The sequence below is a fragment of the Polyodon spathula genome, chromosome 4, assembly GCF_017654505.1.
Source record: "Polyodon spathula isolate WHYD16114869_AA chromosome 4, ASM1765450v1, whole genome shotgun sequence".
In the NCBI taxonomy this organism is placed as follows: Eukaryota; Metazoa; Chordata; class Actinopteri; order Acipenseriformes; family Polyodontidae; genus Polyodon; species Polyodon spathula.
In genome coordinates, this window is record NC_054537.1 from 35,419,431 (window position 1) to 35,441,764 (window position 22,334).

A 22,334-nucleotide genomic window follows, 5' to 3' on the forward strand; every position below is an offset into this window, starting at 1 on the left:
CACGCACAGTCACAAAACAGCAACTGCAGCTAACCCATAAACAATTTAGGAAATTGCTAAGCAACTAAAATGTTGAATTGCAAGCAGAAGTGTCAAGTATTAATATTCTACATGTCCTTCATTTTAAATCTATACGTACCACTCCTCAGAATGTCACCATAGAACAGGGAAATAACACAGATGCGCCATACATTAAACAAAAACAAATATTCAACACTTACATCCATAAGTGCTGCATTAATGTAATTGCTGCTTTCTCCGTCTATGGTGATGAGGAAAGGGAGACATCTGTCTGGGGGCAGGACGTCCATGCAGCGGTTCTTCTCATGGTTTCGGGGGAGAAGGGCTATACTGCAGTCCTCCACTCGTAAAGTTGGGGTGACCATATTCAATGTCTAAAGAAATAGGAGACATTTATGGGTGTCACTTTTATATGTAGAAATACAGTATATGATTCCAGCCAAAGATTCTTAATCTTTCATTTGCATTTTTGCATACATGTTGTTGGTACATCAATCGCTATATATGCTGGTTAATAATATAAGAATATTCCCCTTTATGCTTATAAATAGTATCTTATCTCTTGCTTTAAAAATGTTGCACTGATACAGCACATGTAGCTGTAGAGATCCACCAAACCATATCTGGCACACACTGTACACATAAAGACCCCTCAAGATAATTTTTTTGTATTTCATTTCCTAATAAAAAAAAATATCAAGAAATTTTAATGGTACTTATCCATCATTATCCAAAAAAAAAAAAAACAAAACACAACATATTCCCTGAAACAATACTCAAATCCAAATCCACACTGCCAGAACACACACACACGGACACTGTGGCAGATCACTCGCACTCACTCTGAATTCCTCTTTGATTTGGCTGGAGTTGGTCTGTGGGTCCAGCCTGTTCATCTCGTAGTAAACAGACCTGAGCTGAGAGGCTGGGATGGTGGTGTCTCCACAGAGGCAGGCTTCTAGAATGGCATCATGGATAAACACATATTGTTCCTGGAAGTAAGAGTAAACATGTCTAGACTTTGACAACTGAAATAGAAGCTGCTTATGGCACAGCTAAGTTTTGTGCACAACTGAAGTTTCACCCACAGACGGTCTTAATGTGGTATTAAAAATCTTACATTACATTACACAGTACTATGCATATTTTAACAGAGAAATGCTATAATGGGCACTATAGTTATTTCAATTATCTTGCCAATGTATTGGTAGTTATGGACCAACATTATTTTTTTTTACCAAGAAGTGTAAAAAGGGGGTATTATAACATAATCTCAATAAATGTTATTTTCTAAAGGGTTTTAGTTACAGGATAAAATAATATTTATACAGGTGATATTAAGGCATAAAGGTTTAGTAAAAGTGTACATCTTAGCATTACAGTGGCTTCTAAGTAACAATCTCCCTTCTCTTAAAGAGACATAGGGTTGATGGAAATGAATTATGACGTGATATTTTCAGAAGATTTTTGCCTGTCACGTTCATGAAAACTATTCAGTTTAAAGATCTGATTTTCAGGTAACCTGACCATGATGTCACTAAACTACCTTGAGCCTCACTGCAGTCATGTATCAGCAGTTTTAGCAAGAATCTAATTTATTATTATTTTTGTATTTTTCCAAACATGCATTATCCTTGAACCCATAACAGTAAAAGAAAAACAAGATTAAATGGACCTCTTTCAAAAGATAATCATCCCCTAATTCACACTAACTTCATTTTACCACTGTGCAGCACACTCCCCAGTGAATCCAGAGTCTGAGAACAGACTGTGATAAAGTGAATGTGACTAAGAGCCAGCATACTTCATTTTCCATAATACCTTTCTGATTAAAGAGACATGGGCAATGAAGCAACAGGCTGACAAGATAAGGACAACAAACTGGCATAGGGCCTATTTTACCATTGTGAAGTATACACCCCTTTTTTTTCATGGCGAAACTGAACGTACTGTAACCAAACTTGAAAACACACAGTGTAGGGCTTTAGCACTGTCAGAAAACAGCAAATTGTGCAAAACCTTTATAAAAGTGGGTTTCTGACCAATAGCACATATTTGTACACAATTAGTTTTTTGGCCCTGCACTCTATTTATGTGTCCACTTCTGATTTGGTACCCTTCACACGAATAATGTAGAGAGACCTCTGGGAAAGTTTTTTTTTTTTCTGAGCCCAACAAAAATAACAATTATATATCATATTGCTCAAACGCGTGCTAATTTTTATGACCATGATCCTTTGTAATCAGGGTAAGCTGGCATTACCTCTGTCTGGACCATGTTGACTCTGCGTGATCGAAGCTCGCGCACACAGTTGTAGATGTCCACCACTCCCTCTCTTTCTGCCATATCCAACATGATATCAATGACAATGAAGCAGCCTGTTCTGCCTGCTCCGGCACTACAAAAACAATACATATATTAAAACAATGAACTTACCCAAACTCAGGACTGCATTCATATTAATGTATTACCATTATGTTGTTAGGTATTTCATATTAGATTTGATATTGTTATGAGGTGATATTAGACCTGCTTTTTTTGTTCAATTTTTATTCAGTTATTTGCATTGGAAGACTCTGGAAAGCGAAAGTACACTGTAAGGTTTGACTCTATTTGGTAATAATGTTCTGAAATCCTGAATACAACTTCTCAGAATTTAAGAGTGCTCTATTCAAGCAAAGGCTGTTAATTATTATTTTTTTCCCCACTGCAAACCACCTCCAAACCTTACAACCCATAAAATATCAAAGTAACCCTACTGTACTGAAGAAATGTACCTGCAGTGTACAACCATGGGACCTGCATTAGCTGGGCTCTTGGACTTGATTCTTCGGACAAACCCTAGGAGACCTGTGGCATGATAGGGGACACCATGGTCTGGCCAGCCCGTGAAGTGGAACCCTCTGATCTCTCTGATTTCATGGGCTCCTCTCTAATAAAACAAAACACAACAGCTGTTGATACAGATACAACTGAACTGTTTCAATGTTTTTCTTTCTATCATACAAGTGAATAAAGGACATACATCACTCAAACTGAAGGAGGACTGACTTCCAGCCACAGAATGGAGCTTAACTAGTACCAGTAACAACAAGAACACTAGTTAAAATCTTTGTCTAACTTTTCATCTAAAAGTTAATCAATTTATTAGTATCCTAGCACAATATATGTATCACGCCTTCCAGAAATGGAAAGCATCTATATATCACACTGTGCTTTTAATTTACATTTGAATTACTTCATAACTTAAAAAGCATAAGGAATCGCATTTTCTTGTATAAATGGTTTAGTGTTTCTAGGCACATCTACCAGGGCTCTGGCTGACATAGTGGATCCGTAAACAGCACAGCATTAACTCCAATAATAATATCAGTACAGTAAATGAGAGCTTACCTTTTCAACTGCAAACGTGCGGATGACATATTCAGACAGCAGCTCTGTTTCTATGAGAGTCACTTTCATATCTCGGTAGATCTCTGTATCATCAGGCCAGTATTTGCAGCACTTTACCTTTAAATAAAAGTAGATCAGAAGAAACGTTAGGATCGTAATACAAAATATTTGTGTAAAGCGCCCTGGGATGCTTACACATGAAGGACACTATATAAATTAAATTGGTATGGGTATGGTATAATATAGTATGGTATGGTAAAATGCCTGCTGACACTGATGGAGATTTTGCTTAAGGATAGTTGTGAACAATCTACAGTATTCAAATTCTATAGTACAGTATTGGCCATAGTTTTCAGTACTGTACTCCTGGGTATACTACAGGATACTATAATAAACTGTTTTGGCCACAGCTATATAACACTATGGTGTTTTTTATATGGGAAGAGTGTCTCCTAATTTGATATAGTTAATTAATACACTAAACACTATTACTAAAGTAGATCAAGACAAAAAAAAAAAAAAAAAAAAAAGAAAAAAAGAAAAAAGAGGTCATCTTGCATATTTAAGTCTGCCTTAGGGCCTTTTTTTCCTGTGTAAAGTGCCTATTGTTATTTTGACCGCAGACTACAGTATAAACAGTAATAATCCAGATGGAAACATCTAGAATCATAAAAAGCCTTCTCAAAGTTGGAAGTCTTGCTTTGATTAATAATCCTAACTTGAAGGAATGAAGTTAATCCTAGATTAAAAAAAAAAAAAAAAAGCCTAGGCAGTTCTGTATGTATTTTATCTATCATTAAATAACACAATTAAACGGTCCTAGCAGCAAGTAACCTCAATAACTAAGCCTGAGTAATCAATTTAACCACTTTAACCACTAATTGTGCTAATAATAAAATATATCAGTAAGATGTAAAACTGAGGTCCTATTGTAAGTGACTCTGCAGCAGCAGTTGTTGATGCATTGTTCACCCCCTAGACTCTGTAAGTTGCTTTGAAAAAAAAGCGTGTGCTAAATGACTAATCTAATTTTTAAAATAAATAAATAAATACTACCCCTTAAGAATTTTTCAAATTTCAGATGGCAAGAATTCTTTCTGCTCATCAGAAAATGTTTCATCCCAGAGGTAAATATAATTTTTGATTTCCTTAGCACTTTACCCCAGTCTCTAATAAAATAAAATAAAATAAAATACAATCTTGCTTAATTGACTTCTTGCTCTGTTGCTTTCTTATTAACTGTTCATCTGCTCTGCTTTAAACTGCAACCTACAGTATCACAAAATCCCTTAACTTGTTTCTTTAGAGTGACCTTAAATAAATCATGAATTGCAATATTCTACCAATTCTAAGGGGAAATCAAGGTATTGAATCTGTCTGTTATCCAGTTTCCTCTTAAACTAAGAGGAAATCCCTTCATTTCAACTGACTACATGCGGGAGTGAGGAGGTTATTTAGGAATACTTCTTTATTTTCACCCCTTACATGTCGAGGAGTTTAACCACTATGTATTTGTATGTTTATTGTATTTGCGTTTTGGGGGATTTTAACACTATTTTATATCTCTTAAAATAAAATATGACATAGTCTTTCTCCTTAATTTAAGTGTAGCACCTTGTATATGAAACACACACAAACAGTCACTACAAGGTTCCAAACTATCCCTTACTCAGCTCGGTCTTTTGCTGTTTGTTTTGCTTCTCTCCTTTCAAATATTTGTTTCACTTTGCCCTTTCTTTCCTTTGCCTAGTCTCTCTCTCTTTATTTATGCCAAGCTGTAGAATTCAGATTATCCAAACAGCAGCATCAACAACAAATCAACATTAACATTCTGGATTAAATAACAGGTAAACCAGTATTACTGTTGGTAACAAACATGGAAAAAAAAAAAAAAAAAAAGCCAAAGCAATATCAATCCATGCCTGACCCTTTAGACACAAATCTACACCAAATTTCCCACGGGATATACAGGCATAAAATGCACTGTTGTGCGCAGGAAGCATATCAACTTGAAGGCAGGACCACGTGTTGTTGCCTAATATTATCATCAATGTAACGGTCCACCTCTGACCTGCAAGAGTACCAGTATTCTGAATATGAAGTAGGATATAGCCATTGACGTTTACAACCAACCTGGGTTATTCATTTCATCATTGTGATTTACACAGATTGGCTGGTTTAACATCTTTATCTTCACAAAGATAGAAACACTGCTTCCTAATTGTTTATAATGCTATCTTTGGCAAAAAAAAACCCAAATTATCTAAATAAATTGTTAATTACCTCTAGTAGTACTTGTAAGATTTTCAGTTCCTAGGGTTCATATGGAATTTGGAGGAAAAAAAATAAAAGGCACCCAGTTTTCTAGCTCCACGGTCTTTGAATCAACTTCAGGAAGAACTGAAACTTACCGTCTGGATGCTTTTAAAAGATTTCAAACAAAAAATGTATATAGCTAAGATATTTTTGTATGCTATGTATGTAGCCGAGATGTTTTTGTATGCCATGTATGTAGCCGAGATGTTTTTGTATGCTATGTATGTAGCCGAGATGTTTTTGTATGTTATGTATGTAGCTGAGATGTATTTGTATGTTATGTATGTAGCCAAGATGTTTTTGTATGTTATTGTGACAGAGATCGAATGATGTGTTATATCTCCCTCCCGACCTGTGAGGGCACTATGTAAAAGGAACGGAGTACCCTTAACTAAATGGCACGACAATTTATTCCTTAGAGTAGGTGGAAGTTGATCATTTAAGAAGGGGGCTGAACTACAGCGCCCAAGTTCAATGACTTGGACGGGAGACAGCGTGGCATCCGAGGATTGGAGGAGCGGATGCGCTGATTAACCTAGGGGTCATGAGTGAGGGTATAAATAGGGGGTGTAGTGAAAGTGATCTTTTCCTTTGTAAACGGTTAGAATACAACCTAGAAGGATACCCTGCAAATTAGTGAAATGTGAGTGTTTGTTAAGCCTGTCTTGTAACATTGTTTGTCATCATTGTCTGTTTCAAGATTACTAAACACGATCTGGAGCTGTATCCGCAGGCCAGCATCAAACCCGGACACCAGCACTTCACTTGTGACTAAGAACTGTCTTTTCATCATGAGCACTTAAATCACGCACCGTAGGAACTGTATCTGTGTTTTGTGTGGGTGAAAAAGAACACTACTTTTGGTTACGAGTCAAACCCGTGGGATTTACAAAACAGAAGTGATACATGCCGCTGTACCACTTCCATCACTATTATTATTCACAGGTTTTGCCCTAAGGCTCTGGTCATTATAATCATTAATCAACACCCTTGCACCTGTGAATCACTGTCTGTATGATTAAGCTGCTCTGCACTGCACTCACCTGCACATACTCACCGCTTTGCCACAGTTACAGTATATATGTAGATGAGATGTTTTTTTATGGTATTTTGTTCTGGTCGGTGCTCCTAAATTGTTTCTTGTCATTTGAGTAACTTGTTTGTATTGGTGGGGCTCATGTTTTTTTGTATTATATGCCAGATTTTAATCTCAACAGGACTTTCCGGGTTAAATAAAGGTTAAATAAATAAAATATGATGCCTATACAGCTAACACAGAGCAAGCGGCTGCAGAGACAATCACAGCAAGATTTCCATTTATGTGTTGGTAACTTCAGAACTACTCAATACGAAATGAGACTTGACCAAAGCAGATGATCGGTAGATGCCGTTGGTCTATTTTACACATGTCTATAGCAGCCAGCTAGAACAGAATAGCAGCTCTTGGACTCAGGTATCAGCAACTTCTCAGACTTAATTCACAGTGTTTGAGTGATAGAAATAAGAAATATAAGAAGATGTTTTAATTTGAAGTTGCTTTATAAGCCACCAAAAGAAAAAACAGTCAAGTGCACACATGTTTCTGTTAATGCTTTATCAGTGTTAGAACAGTGATGTTGTGGTTGATTTTAAAATTAGACAGTACTTGTATCTTGGAAATGCCACATGGCTTTTTTTGTAACTTTTTCCTTTTTGCTACACATCATCTCCCCATTAAACCTCTCTTTCCACTGAGGCTACAGCGTGGAATTGGGATGAAGAATTCCATTAACTTTGCTAAGAACCAGCCTTTAAAAGCGACAAAAAAAGAGTCGCATCCATAATTCTTATGTTGGGGTTTTTCTGCAGTGTATCGGGCACTTATTTGTTATGAAACTCATGTATTGATACTGTGCTCAAAAAACATGATATTCCTACATCTGTGGCATTCAGAGATGATACTAATAAAAGTTGTAGGCAAAACTGCTGGGCATCGATTTGTTGCATCAGATAGTAAAACAATGATTTATTTTTATAACTTAAGGTATCAAAATAAAAGTACTTTACTGTCCAGTAAAAATATAATTTCATCTCGATTTAATGCAGTAAAATCAAAAGTAAGGGTTTGGCATTTGTATGTACTGAAGCCCATTCAACACTAGGTGTCTATGATAACAACAACCACCCACAATACTGCTCTAACCAGTTAGAAATCAGTACCTGCAATATCTGGGTCTCAAAAAACACCACACACCACCTGCAGAGATGGAAGCTCTGAATGCATTTCAAATGCTATTTGCCAATGACACAGTAATTTATTATTCTGTTCAGCAAAGTGCTCTATCAGACTGCTCCTGTCTTTTTTTTTTTAAATCAACTTTTAGTCCACCTTCTTGTGGCAATATACGAAGTAATTGTCTTTTTTTTTTTTTTTAAATCAACCTTTAGTCTACCTTCTTGTGGCAATATACAAAGTAATTTTCCAAAGACATTGTGATTCCTCATTAAGATTTTTATTAAAAACAGTAGCATGCTAAAAAGATCTTTAAAAACTCAAAACAAGAACTGACTAAACGTGTTTAGAAATCATTAGGTACAAATTAGCAGGGGTAAAAGTCCCCACGTGGGAATTCTGCAGGTTTCACACTAGAACTGCTGACAGATGGATGGGTGTAATAATACCGAGTTTTAAATCCCCATATAAACAGTGTTAATGTGGCTGTGCAACAGGCTGAGCTATAAAGAGCTTATAACATCTCAAGTGGATTCATTAAAAGGCAGGGAGCAGTTCAAGCAGCCCTTGCTGGTGCTGACATGCCAGGTGTGGATGGGCAGTTTGGGCCAGGAGAGGAAGGTACATGGCACAAAGCTGAGTCGGCTTTGGATTAAAGGCAGCACTGTTTAGATAGTGACAGGTGGTGTTTAGAAAAAGGACACCCCCCCATTGCTGGAGACTTTCCTGTCAGCTGTGGCAGGTGTATTTGCTTAGGCACTGGTCACTTCCAATAAAAGCTGTTTAACTAAAATGTTATTAAAAACAACAATAGGTTTAACATTCCCATGCAAATGTTTGCCATTATGCAAAAAGCTCAGGGTATTTTATTTATTTATTTTTTTAAATTGCCTGGAGATGCAGCATTAATGAAGTAATTAAATTGTTATTGTCACACAATACAAGCAAAACCTTACAATTTAATTGATTATATACATATATTTAAAAAGTTCTAATTATTTTTATTCTAAAAAAATTAAAATGTGAAAAAGTCTCCCACTAATGTACCAGAGTATAGTGTATACAAATATTTGCTCATGTAGGCTTATCACATCAGTGTACAACTTGTACAAATATGTTAATGTTTTGGGTAATGCACTTTTTCTAGAATGTTTACTCAAAAACAAAATTACAGCACACAAAATAAAGACAAGAGTAACTATTTCACACAGTCAGCAGCAGTGAGATATCACAATCTACCTGTCATGTTGAATTGTGTAAAGGATTTAACCCACACAACCTTAAACAACAGTGAACACAGCTTTTCCCTCTCTGTGGTTTATATACTCACTTACCCTTCCTACTTCCACAAGATTTGTCACCATGACGATACTGGCTGTGTTTTCCTGCCACACCATTCTCCAGAAATCATACACTGTTTCCTGCATTGGCCCTGAGATGTCAAGAGAAATATGAACATTATTACACATCCAATATACAAACTGCAGCAGCAAATCACCCTCCACTGTTTCTCCAAGTTAACCTGTTACATCACTGTATTAAAGACTTACATATGTCCTTCCTGGCCTAGTAAGAATGATCACTAGTCTTTTTTCAGGAATATATGTACACAATGTCTCAATTTACTCATGTTATCAGTCTACTGAAGGGAATTCAATTATGGATATAATGAAATCAAAGTTGATACATTTATAATCAACAGGGGTAAATACAAATTAATTATGACAAACTAATTTGAAGATAGAGTAGGCTAAAATCCCAATGCTTTCTAAAGTGGTTTTGCACGTTACCTACACAGATCGCTCAAATCACACCCAGCAACTACTAAAAAGCTTTCCCAGCCATATTCTCACAATGACTTATTATTAAGTACGCTGAACTCCGATAGCCTGATAAAATAACTTGTTGTCTATTAGCAGCACCAGCAAGGATTTATATCATTATTGGATATAATTTCCTGATCAGGGAAGGTACAGAGCTGTCAGGATTTAATAGTTTTTTTTCCCTTTCTGCAGAGCATAATCGCTCAAATCATCTAACATCCAGTGAGAAGCAGCATTATATATATTATATATATTATAATATAATATATATATTATAATATATTATATAATGACCTTTTTCTCTGTTTAATACAAAGGTGTGATGCATGCTGAACATTCAGTTGCTGCATGCAGTAAATGTTTGGCATGGGTACTGTTCAGGCATTTTCTCATACATGGTGCATTTGGAAAGTTAATCACATTTGACTTATTTTACAATCCTGACATATATAATAATAGTATAGTAACTGAAAAGCAAAAAGCAAAAATGCTAAATTAGTAATGTAAAGTCTTTGACAACCCTTTTCTCAACCCTTGTATTTTTGAAGGGAATTTAGAAACTTTACAGTTTTCCATTTTATTAAAATACATTTTTAGCAGAATTCAATACAGGATTTTAATACTTTTTTGTGACACTGTTTTTAACAATCCTGTTCAATAGTAAACAGGGTGTACAGGGTGATCTTACTTCAGTGTGATTTTTTGGTAAAAATGCACACCATTACTCACTGTTACATAAAGAAGCTGAACCATGTGACGTGGTAAGTGAATGGTTGTGTAGTATAGAAGTCCTAGAGTGGTTAGTTATTAAATATTCCTAACAGATGCTGTTGTATTAATAATTTCACATGATGTGTTGGACATGTCATTCCTGTTACCAACGTTAGCCATTTTAAACAGTTATATTTGCAAGACTCCACAATGCTTAATTTATCAAAAAAATCTGCTGGGCAAACCTGTTGTCAGAGATTTTTCAAAGGCTACTTAGCGTTGCTAGGCTCTGGTACAGAGATACCTTTTACAAATCACCAGAAGCACAGACTTGTGTTTTGAAAAGGAGGTGTAAAACATGTTTTTACATGGCAGATGATCCCTGGTGTTTGATTTTTTGTCGTGATATTCAAATGAAGTCTATGACAACCAACAGGCTTGTTAATGCTTTTTTTATTCTGCTGCAAACCATCTCTTTGAAGCTCAGTCTAATTGCAAACAATTCTAGATTCTGAAATACATACAAAATGCTATCCTGATTTAGTGACCCAGCCACTAGTGCAGGTGACATTTAAAGTGCATATGCGTACTTTCCAATACACTTTCACAAGTGTCATATTTCATTTGTCCATACGACTGAAGAAAACCATTAGGGTTAGATATTAGATTATAAGAGCAACTCCCTGTTGCGATGCTATCTAGCCCTAAATGCAGCCCATCAGTAGGGGATTTGAAATAAAAAAGTTGGCACAGTAGGAAGATGGCAACGCTCTAATAAACAGGTAATTATGAAACTCCTAGCTCTAGTAAAACCAGATTGCAAGTCTATTACAAACTGATTACATTTGCCTCTTTTTAACAGCATACAATTACCTTTGCACATCATCTCCTAATGTGTGAAGGAGCTCAGTAAGAATTTTCAGAACAATTAGCTATCAATCAGATTGATCCTGGAGGGATTCTGCACTGTTTCTCAAGCAACATCTGTCAGTAAAATTTACCAACTAACATAAACTATGGCCATGCATACTCCATGTAAGTAAAGTAATGTAAAGTGTTTGGGATGAAAACTAAAGGTGGGTTGATACACTTTGTAAATAATAACTAATAAATATGGGAAAGTAAAAATAAATAAGTTCGGTTTCAAATAAAGATTGTAAGATTGTAAAGATTTGTACTTGTTCAATAATGTAATTAGTTATGTTTAAATGGTGTGCGTGTGAGAGAGAGAGAGAGAGAATTATTGTTTTTGCTGTGAGAACTGGACAACGAACCACTGGAAAAAGATATTTGTACAACGGCTTGGATTGTGATTTGGTTTTGGAGATGAGGTAACAGGGTTAGCCTGCCTCATTATTAGTTAGAGAAACATCTGTTTATATAGGACCTGAGATCGGGTTAGGTTTTTTTTATTTATTGTAAATAATAAACACACGCTACTGCATTTTCTCTCATCCTGGTTGTCAAGTGTTAATTTGAAGGAAAACCTGTGACAAGAAGGCAATCCGTCACAATATGTAATACTCCCTCAGAGATACATGTACTCTAGTGTTATTTGCACCACTTCAGCACACAACCAAATAACGTTTTTGGTCGTTTTTTTTTTTTTTTGTATATACTGTTCTGGAAAACTTAAATAAAGCTACGCAAACAGATCACCAGTACAGATAGCAATATTACCAAGCCCTACCTTGTGTAGAAATGTAATGATTCGGTCTGTGGTAGCCCTGCAAGAAGAAAAATGCATTATTATTCATTAAGTACCACACCTGCATTCTTCCATTATATACACTTTATGCATGTTTATTTTATTTGAAAAGAACACCTGTAACAGCGATTGCAGTAATCTGAACCTGGGTCTTCTGTGTACTATAAGCTTAAAAGATATAGTAAAATAACATATAATGAATTAACTCACAGGACAGGATATAATGCATAACTCCCAAGCAGGGAGGTTACAATTTCTGCATTTTGTCATACTACATTTCCTACATATGCATTTGTGCATTTTGTATGGATGGCACATTTTTTTCTGCTATTGTGTAATAGTACTAGTCTATAAGTATGCCAAACTAATTAAAAAAAACAAAAAAAAAAAACACACACACACTAGTGTAACTTGACTTGTCAAATGCCATGTATACTTATGAGAATTCATTGCAAACACATGAAGCATTAAGAATTCATGCAATTCCCATGTGTGCATCTAAACAATAGTTTTTTCCTCTTCGCCCATACCTGCTGTCATTACCATTTTTCATTTTACTAAACCGTAATTAATGGTTTTAAATTTAAAAAAAAAAAAAAAAAGAAAAAAGCCCTCAGCATTCAAGCTATTAAATTTCATTCAATTTTTAATTACTTCTTTATCTGGCTTGTCCACATATGGATTTGTGTATAGTATGCTGTATTATGTAAATACATGTGATAAGTTGACATACAGCAATCTTTTTTTTTTTTTTTTTTTAAGACACTCCAAACATAAGCCATTCAATTATTTATTTCAGTGGAAGCAAATGTTGCACCATATGTTCGAATGACAGCATTGTCTGACACGTATTCACTGCTACAACTCAGATGGACTGACTGACAAATACCCAATCCTAGTCAATTCCTATTGTCTGTTTTGTTTAGTTGATGTACAGGTCCTTTACTGTAGTCTATTTTCTTCTACTTTCTGAACTTTTTCTCCAGTATAGTTTGCATCACTGCTAATAGTTAATCTATTGTCTGAGTAAATGTTTGATACATGAACAACTGAATGCTGCCTTGTCCTTACTATATAGTAAATAGTCGAGAAGGATTAATATTACATTGTATCACCTAACCAAAAAAAAACAAAAAAAAAACCATAAAGTGATTAGTTTAATGATGATGAAGTCCACCAATTGTTTACCATAATCTGAGAGTGCAACTCTTTTTTTTTTATTAATGTTTTTGGTAATATATTTTTAATTGGGTATAGTGTAATTGATGTGATGTAATGTAATGCCCCCCCCCCCCACAAAGTCAAGCAGACACGTGTGTTAGCTAGTGCCTTCTTCAAATACCAATTTGTCTTTGTTGAGTTTTTTTTTTTTTTTTAACATTACGGATAAACTAAAAAGACGTTTTAGAACAATGTTTCATCAAGTATTTATTTTTTAACACCTATTAATCACACCTGTCAGGGCCATTTGGATGTAGTATAAAATAAACTGGAAAAGCATATTAAGTACCTTTTGATTTGATGCTTAACAATGAAGGTATATGTTGACACATACAGTACATTGTACAGAGAACAGAACTTTTAACTTGCCTGCAGAAATGCAGTCTTTTTAGAAAACACCTACACATTTATCTTGATGATGCTATGTTAACATATACAGTGCTAAAAGCATGAGATTAATCAAATTCACTTGCCATGCACTCAGTCCCAAAGATTTTTGGGCTGTTAAGGCACGTTGTGTTTGTTCTATTATAAGTGCAAACTTCTAGATCCCCTCGCATGGGAATATAATGAATAATAATCACTTATCTTTAGCATTATACATTCACAGGATGTACCCTTCATCCCTCACAATTTAAGGCTTCTGTTAGACATTTAACAGTTTTAGGTATCTCAGTCCTATTAGTTTGTTATTAGGAATATTCAGTTTAATGCTGTTTATGAACTTTAAGTTACATTAATTATATGAAAAGTGAGTCTGGTTGCAATGCAAGTGCCTCTAAGGTTACCCTCTGGTGTATTTAGTTTTTTATTAGATTAAAAGGCTTGATACATATTATTTTGTTTATTACCAGAGCAGATTAGAAATGGCAAACCAGTGATTAATAAGTCTTTGTTCTTGCTGCATTCTTTAAAAAGTAGCCTTTGAAACATAATTTTTTAGAATACTGTAAATAGATGCATATGTCCTTGCTTAATAATGTCATCTGTCTTTTTAGAAATCTTCTGTAATGTAACCCCCTCCCTCCCCTTCCCCCATGAACATAATGTGCAGTGTACAAATAGGCTGATGTAAATAATTAAGGGACTCCCTGTTATGAACTGTCCCACCTGCATTATAAATTCACACGCTACTTTGAAGACAACTGTAAAGTGTAGTAATGACAAGTGATTGCAAATCACTGCATTAGAATAACAGAGCTTTGCACCCATTAATATGCACACAGCTTGCCGGCGAATGTGGCAACATGCCAGGCTGTTGACAGAAAATGAAAATAACATTTACTTTGTCAACAAAAGCAGTGGGAGGAAGAGAATCAGCCTAACACTTCACAGCACGCTTCCCCAAACTGCAGCTTTAGCCATCCGAGAATTACCACCAGTGAACCAGGGGATCCTTCAATGAAACCTGTTTATAAAGGGTCACACTGGGGCTGATGAAACATGTCTTTTATACAAGGTTAGCCTTTATATTCAAGTAGATTTGCTTTCAACTATAAGAAGGAATGGGATGGGTACAGTAGTCGTTTACATTTTTTTTGCCATTTAAGACTTCATTTTGATACCATGCTTCGATTAGTGCAGAGGTTTAGTTTTGGTGATGACATTTTTTAGTACATGATGTTGTCTGCGAATATATATGTGTTCTTGCATGCCCATATTTATGTATGTGTTGAGAGAGCACATACTAAAAAAAAATGTTCACGATGTTTGGTCCTGCATCACTACAGGATTTTTTTTTTGTTGCATCTGTAGTGAGAAAGCAGGATTTCCCACACCTCTAGAGAATTCTGTGTACTGCTATAAGATTTATGATACATTTATCACAGCCCCTTGGGAGGTAAACAGACTGTCTGTCCTTCATGGCGATGTCTTAATTTATCCCAAGTGATTTTTCTGGCTCTTCATTTGCATTTGAGAAAAAAAAAAAAAGATAAATACAAAACACTACAGGCATTCAAACCCCCATATATGCATCATTAAAAAAAGAAAAACATTAACCAAGTACAAGTAAGAAATGCAAGTCTTCTATAATGGACTCTAGCATGATTAAAAACTAGACTGGGACAAGTTAGCATTGGAAATTGATGCAAGAGTATTTATTCTAAGAGACTACAAATCACCACCTATAAACAGCAATAGAAATACAACTTGCACAGCAATTTGATCAATTTCTGGCTTTACTATGAGTTAAATAAGACACATCTGAGCTTGTTACCTACACACTGGGGCTAATCGAGCTCCTATTAACATCTGGAATGGTTGAAAATGCTATGCAATAGGAGTTTTGTTTCCATCTCTGTTAAATATTTTTGGAAACCAGTTCAGTTAGTTTTAAGAGCGAAACAGATTTTGCGTCCGAGTCACGCTAATCTTGACTTTAGGAGTGCTCGTCTTTGTGACTTTGTTTTTTCGAGTTTTCAGTGTGTACTGGATGGCTATTAGGTACTATATATATATGCCGTATCTAAATGAATGCTTGGATAACCAGTGACTATCCACATGGTACTTAGTATATGTATTACATTTTAACAACTATAGGGTTGTATTCACACAAGTAAATGCATTGCAGCCTTTTGCATTTCCCATCCTGATAATGGCTTACTAATAAGGCCCTAGATTCCTGCTTGTATTCTGTGAAGTCTCCATAATTTATATATCTTGTATGTATCTTTCAATGAAGTCTTTCTAAACCCAGCTGCACCAAGAAAGGATTTGCCTAAATACAGATAACGTATTAACTACATTTATATGGGCAATCAGCACATTCATTTACACCTTTTTACACCCTCAAACAGTATTCAAATAAAATAGTAACCTTTAAGACAGAACATTGCTGGTATACTTACATCAATATAATTTGCATTAATGTAATCTGAATTTTGTTCTCCCTCGAGGGGCAGGAGTCGGACACGAGAATGATCATCTGAGAAAAAAACCCCAAAAAACCCCAAATTAAAAAAAGGGTTATAGAGCAGCTTGATAGCACTACAAAACAATATTTCAGCTTCTTTGCTGGGGATTTGGAAATATATTATTGTGAAAACCTGGGTGACCAGCACAAGGTAAATGTTTTTTGTAGTCGTTGGACAATAAAATGGTATTTTATATATATATATATATATATATAATAGTATATATATATATATATATTATAATATATATATATATATATCATATAGTATAGTAATGCTTGTAGAATTGTTCTATTAGACAAACAAAGTAAACATGATTTGGGTCCACATAAGTACTTATTTTTGAGAAAGGTACAAACTTTGTAAATAGGGAATAGGGTGTCCTAAAATGGAGATTAAGATGCTGTCAAAATAAAAAAAGGTTATTTTAGACACTGGTCACAACTCACAAAAGTGCATAAACTAGGTTGAGTCAATTTAATGTTTTGTAATTTTTAAGTCTGTTTAGATTAATTAAATAGTTTTTTTATTCATGAAACTATTTCATGTATAAAAAAATAAATAAAAATACATACAACAGCAGTACATCACTGTTTCCTGAATATAAAATGTTACATTTTACATCATAGCACACTCTTTAAATAAATTATGAGTTAAAAGTATTGTGAATAGAGCCTATTATTAATACTGAACTGAAGGTAGAATTTGGATTGGCCAAGGAGCAAGGAGCTGCATGTTCACCAACTCATTGGCACTCAGTACTACAGGGATCTGTGTGACAAGAATCCATTTAGTATTTATTACATTAAAAACAAAAAGATAAGGATAACTGGAAAAATACAGCATGTTTTCAACAGCTTGGTATTCTGTTTCAGTAAGCAGTTAAACCATCAACACTGTGAAAGGTACTGTACATTCATTTCCTGCCTGGCAGAGTACAGTTCAAAATTGTAATGTCATATAACCAATTCCGTTTTTGTATATGAAATATACATTAGTGTGATACCGGTAACACAAAAATGTATGTGCACCAATTATAGTACTTGTACTTGTGGTGTGGCCAAGTTATTGAAGATGAGGATTGGGATCTAGGGCTTTGAATTCAATTTGCTATAAAAGAAACGATTCCTTTTTGAATCTCAGCTCATAACGGATTCCTTTTAATAAACAATGCATTAAAAAAAAATGTGTTCGTTGAATTATTTATTTTAATAATTTAACCATTGTTTCAGTAAGGTGCTGGAGGCATTTCTGAACTTGTAACTAGCTAGTAATTGCATCCTGCTCATTCTCCCATCAGTTACAATAACTCTCTTAACCGCCTGTTACATCTTTTGTAGCTGATTGAGTATAGATTTAATGTTTCAAAATGTACCACACTCCTCTTACCATCTACACGGAGGCTTGTGACAGGCAAGGCGTGTGTGTGTGTGTGTGTGTGTGTGTGTGTGTGTGATATGGGTGGAGGGAGGGAGTTAAAATCCTCACCGCAAAAACACGTGGGAATGTGGCTGGAGCCGTGAAGTGAATAAATGATTAAATAATTCATTAAGGCTCCAGCCTCCGGGGTATAAATATATATTTTACGAGAGGTGGAGGTTTTCCTGTTGCATCTTGTTTATTTACGTCTCCGGGAGTGTTTCTGCAGGCCTGTTTACTGTCCAGAGTTTTGTTTATGATTTATTATTATTAAAACGTGCGCCTGAGTGCTTAACCTGAAACCTCTGTGTCTACGTGTCTCCCTTCCTGGTCTAAACACCACTGCCAGTGACACGGTCCTGTCTCACAGCCATATACGAAAATGCAGTTATAGAAGAAATGGCAATTAATCTTTAATAAATGTAATCTATAAGGGCTCCCGAGTGACACATCTAGTAAAGGTACTCTGCGTGGAGTGCAGGATGAGCCCTATAGCCTGGGCGAGTTTTGGTAATCGGATTTCCGCATTTAATCTGGATTCTATTGTGCGATTGGGTTTTTCAAAACATTGAAATGCGATCAGGATTACTGGGATCCAGATGCTGGACTCCCGAAGAGGTAAAAGAGGAAGATAAAAACACAGATTCTTTTTTTCAAAAGTTTTATTTCTATTCAATTTAGATTTAGTTATTTAATTTCTGCTAAGTGGGCATAAATAAAATAACCATTATTTGCATGTGTTATGTGCATTAACATTAAAAGTGATTTAGATTTTGTTAAAAAAAAAAATAATGTAAAACAAAATACAGTTGTGTATTAATCATTATTACCACAATCTTATTTATTTTGTTAAAGTAGATTATATAATAAATAAGGCACTTAAAAAAAAAAAAAAAAATGAAGACCTATAACCTACTTCAAAAACTGGACTTCGTAATTATTTGTTATCTGGATAAATGTAATCCAGCAGTGACATTTTCTGAAAAATCTGATAAAAATGATCCAGATAAAAGTAATCTCGATCACAAAATATAGGATTACAAAATCCGGATCACTTTGATCCAGATTAAAAGTTTTGAAAAACCGGCCACTGGAGATCTCGGGTTCAAGTACAAACTATTTTCCTACTGACTGTGGACAGGAGCTCCCAGGAGGGAGGTGCACAATTGGCCGAGTGCCGCCGGGGTGGGGAGTGCTTAGGTCGGCCAGGGTATTCTTCGCTCACCGTGCACCAGCAACCCCTGTAGACTGGCTGGGCACCTGCTGGCCTGCCTGTATGTTGCCCAGAGCTGGGTTGGGTTTTTTTTTTTGGGTTGATTTGTTATATATATATATATATATATATATATATATATATATATATATATATATATATATATATATATATATATATATATATATATATAGTGTGTGGGTGTGGGTGTGGGTGTGTGCTAGAAAGCAGTGTCCTCAGATTAATGTGTAATCAAGGCCAAACTCAAACAATGTACTCTTGCCCAGGAACTTCCTGGAGAAGAGTACATCACTTGAGATTGCACTGGAACAAACGCCGTGTTTTAAAAATAATTACAGTTTAAAAGACATCTTTACATTTTAATGATCTGAAACTTAGAACAAAAGTGAAGACATGCAATTTGAAGCTCCTGCGGTGAAAAAGTAATTGTAGTACCACGTGGATTCATTCACTCAATAGATAGCATCCACTCGTGAAAGTGAAAAGTCAGACTGACTAGGATTTTGATGGGCAATAGACACAGAAGTTACTGCTCTTTAATTAGTCTATTTATACGCACATGCAATGATATTCCCATATCTGTTTTTCATTCTGTTTTCATCTTTCTTTGCAGATTCCCATGGTGCAGACTGTCCTTCAAAGAAACTCTGAAAAAAATAAAGAGAATGACAGTGAATGCTGTGTCATGCGGCATTGCTTGAATAATGTCAGAGTTAAATCATTAAATGAAACATGGCTATCAGTGTACAGTAATGTTCATAGGTTCCAACATCTGACAGCCCTCTTGACAATTAGTGTTTTTAAAACAGCACCTTTAAATGCAAAATACGAGATCAACCTCAGATGTTTTTTTGTTTTGTAGCTATTTTGTGATTTAATATAGTTTTCTTTTCAGCCATCTTCCTTAATCATCACCTGCACAAAATTAAGAGGCATTTTGCAAGTGAACTTAAAAGAAAACATCCAACAATATCTACAACTGTAACAAACTCTAGTCATATTGGAGCACTGATTTGACACCACATGAATCACATACATTTACACTGTAAGAACAAAACCTATAAATAAGCCACTGTGGCATATGAATTTGATATTGTATTCAGACTCATTATTAAAAGAAAAACAAAACAGAAAAAAAATCCAAACATACATCAAATATAATTGGAGCTTTTCTGTTATAAATTACTCAGAATGTTTATTTCTTTTCAAAAGAAATTAGGCCTGAAAAAGATGACGGTGGTGGTCCTAAAGCCACCTGAAACAGGATAACCAGCAGGATGTCAGCCACTCTACTGTCTCCCCAGCATCATTGTAACACACTATTTACAACACATACTGACAGGTTCTTTTGATGAACTTGATTCAAGAAAAAATAAAATACACCCACAAGGCACATCAAAACCCCTTGCTCTGCCTTCACATAATAAGTATTCATCATGTCCCGGCAAAGTTCACAGTCCTGCTCTGGGACTATGCACAATTATTACTAATTATGAAAATAAACTTCAAGAGAAGGGCTTTATCATTTTACAGCAAATGATCAGTGAAGTGCTTGGTGGCAGTATGTTTTAACAAATATGTTTGCTTTTCTTGCAGATGCTCATTTACAAAGTTACACTTTTTAGCCTAAAGATCCAAACTCCTGTACTGTATCAGGCTTCTTGTAATTTTAGCAGAAGACTAAAAACATGAAGTCAGTCAGATGCCTTGCAAAGAAATAAATAAATAAAAAAAATACCACAATACTACAAATAAACACCTATTGAAATGCAAACACTAATGGCCTAGAACTGAGACATTTAATTAAATCAAGAGCTAAAAATATTTTGCTGGAGATATAAGCAGGCTATCAGGCTTTTATATGCAAATAATAAATGTCTTCTGACTTCTGGAGTCCTAATTATATTCTTTTACAGCAGATTCCATTGCCTTAAGTAACCTTTTCATGGCCACTAACAAACGCTGTACAATAATTTAAATGTAGGATTAAGGTTTTATAGGTACGCTCACCAAAATCATTTTATGAGTTTGTTTTCTTTTAGGTTAATTTTGCTGAAGGAAAAAGAACAAATCTTGATAGCTTTGGTAAGGAGTGCAACACTTAGTTTACCCTTCTATGAGGTAATGGTCCAAAGAAAGACTGTATTCTGTTTTGCAGATTTTTAAGGTATGTTTATGTTATGATAAATAAAATAGTATGGGGAGACTTATTTTAAGGAAGAAATAGAATAGATACATAATATATAAATAGCAAACGTGTCTTAATTTTTTATATTTAGTCATTTCACAGTGACGGCATTTACAAGGACAAGTCATGACAGTTTTCCTAACTATGTTTTTGCCGTACTTCAGGAAATGCGTTGCTATGCTGATTTAGGAAAAAAATCGTCAGTACCAATGGAGATTACTCAATTCATAGTCATTGAGGGGAGGGGATATTTAAATGCCGTGTCTGCCTAGTAATTAGGAAAAGCACGACTCTGAATATCGTGAGGAGAGCTTCATGTGTTGCAATGAAGATTTTAGAAAATGGAGAAAAGAATTAACTTCTTGTTGTGCACATTCCGAATTATCACGCATTACTTGTTTGTGTCTTATTACCTTTCCAACACACACACACATAAAAGTATACCAAATACAAGTTTTACTACTTAAAAAATAGATATGCGTAACATCTAAAAGTTTGATTTAATTAAAGTAGTCTATAAATATAGGTGGAAAATGTGGGAACACGGGGTTACACTACAATACAATAAAAAAAAAAAAAAAAAAAAAAAAAAAAAAACTATGATTTGTAGGGAAATAAATTCGACAAATTATTTTTTTAAATCAAAAATACTTTATGTATAAAAGAAAATAATGTTAATATAATCGTATAAACATTAGATACAAGCAAGCAATGACGCGCAGGTCACAGCATGAACCAATCTATACGCTTGTATCATAACGCAGACATCTATGGAGTCAAAGAATTGACTGACGATTCAAACAAAAACATTACATTAACTAATAGGACTATATTAGCATCTCCACCACTATTCCTTCCAATCACTATGGATCTACCCTACTATCACACACCTTCAACAAATCGCCTGGTAAGGAGGGAAACTCGCCCAAATCTATAAATTTCTATAGTGCATCACATTTCAGCATTTTACAGACTGTCTTAACCTAATCTGTTAGAAACGGTTTCAAACTAGTACTTTCTTTGTGGTGTTCTGTTTTCACATTGTGTCTCCACTCCTCCACACATCTTGATTAGACACCTGCTAACTTTGGGTCTCTGGCCAGACGTCAAGATATGAGAGACTGCAAATGTCTATTTTTTTGGCGAAACAGGAAAATTGCTTTGGAAAATTT

At 35.0% G+C, this 22,334-nt stretch overlaps 1 protein-coding gene across 9 annotated transcripts in view; it reads right to left on the bottom strand.

Annotated features, from left to right (window-relative positions):
- The window catches only part of LOC121314478 (receptor-type tyrosine-protein phosphatase mu-like), a 275,442-nt gene that overhangs the window by 10,026 nt on the left and 243,082 nt on the right, over positions 1-22,334 (bottom strand). For all 9 annotated transcript variants that reach the window (XM_041247804.1, XM_041247803.1, XM_041247802.1 and 6 more), the window contains 9 exons: positions 19,534-19,621; positions 16,256-16,332; positions 12,168-12,204; positions 9,278-9,375; positions 3,416-3,532; positions 2,800-2,954; positions 2,285-2,420; positions 864-1,013; positions 222-395 (listed from right to left, as the gene is read on the bottom strand). In XM_041247804.1, the coding sequence (XP_041103738.1) occupies positions 222-395; positions 864-1,013; positions 2,285-2,420; positions 2,800-2,954; positions 3,416-3,532; positions 9,278-9,375; positions 12,168-12,204; positions 16,256-16,332; positions 19,534-19,621 (1,032 nt within the window). The remainder of the gene's footprint in view (positions 1-221; positions 396-863; positions 1,014-2,284; positions 2,421-2,799; positions 2,955-3,415; positions 3,533-9,277; positions 9,376-12,167; positions 12,205-16,255; positions 16,333-19,533; positions 19,622-22,334) is intronic.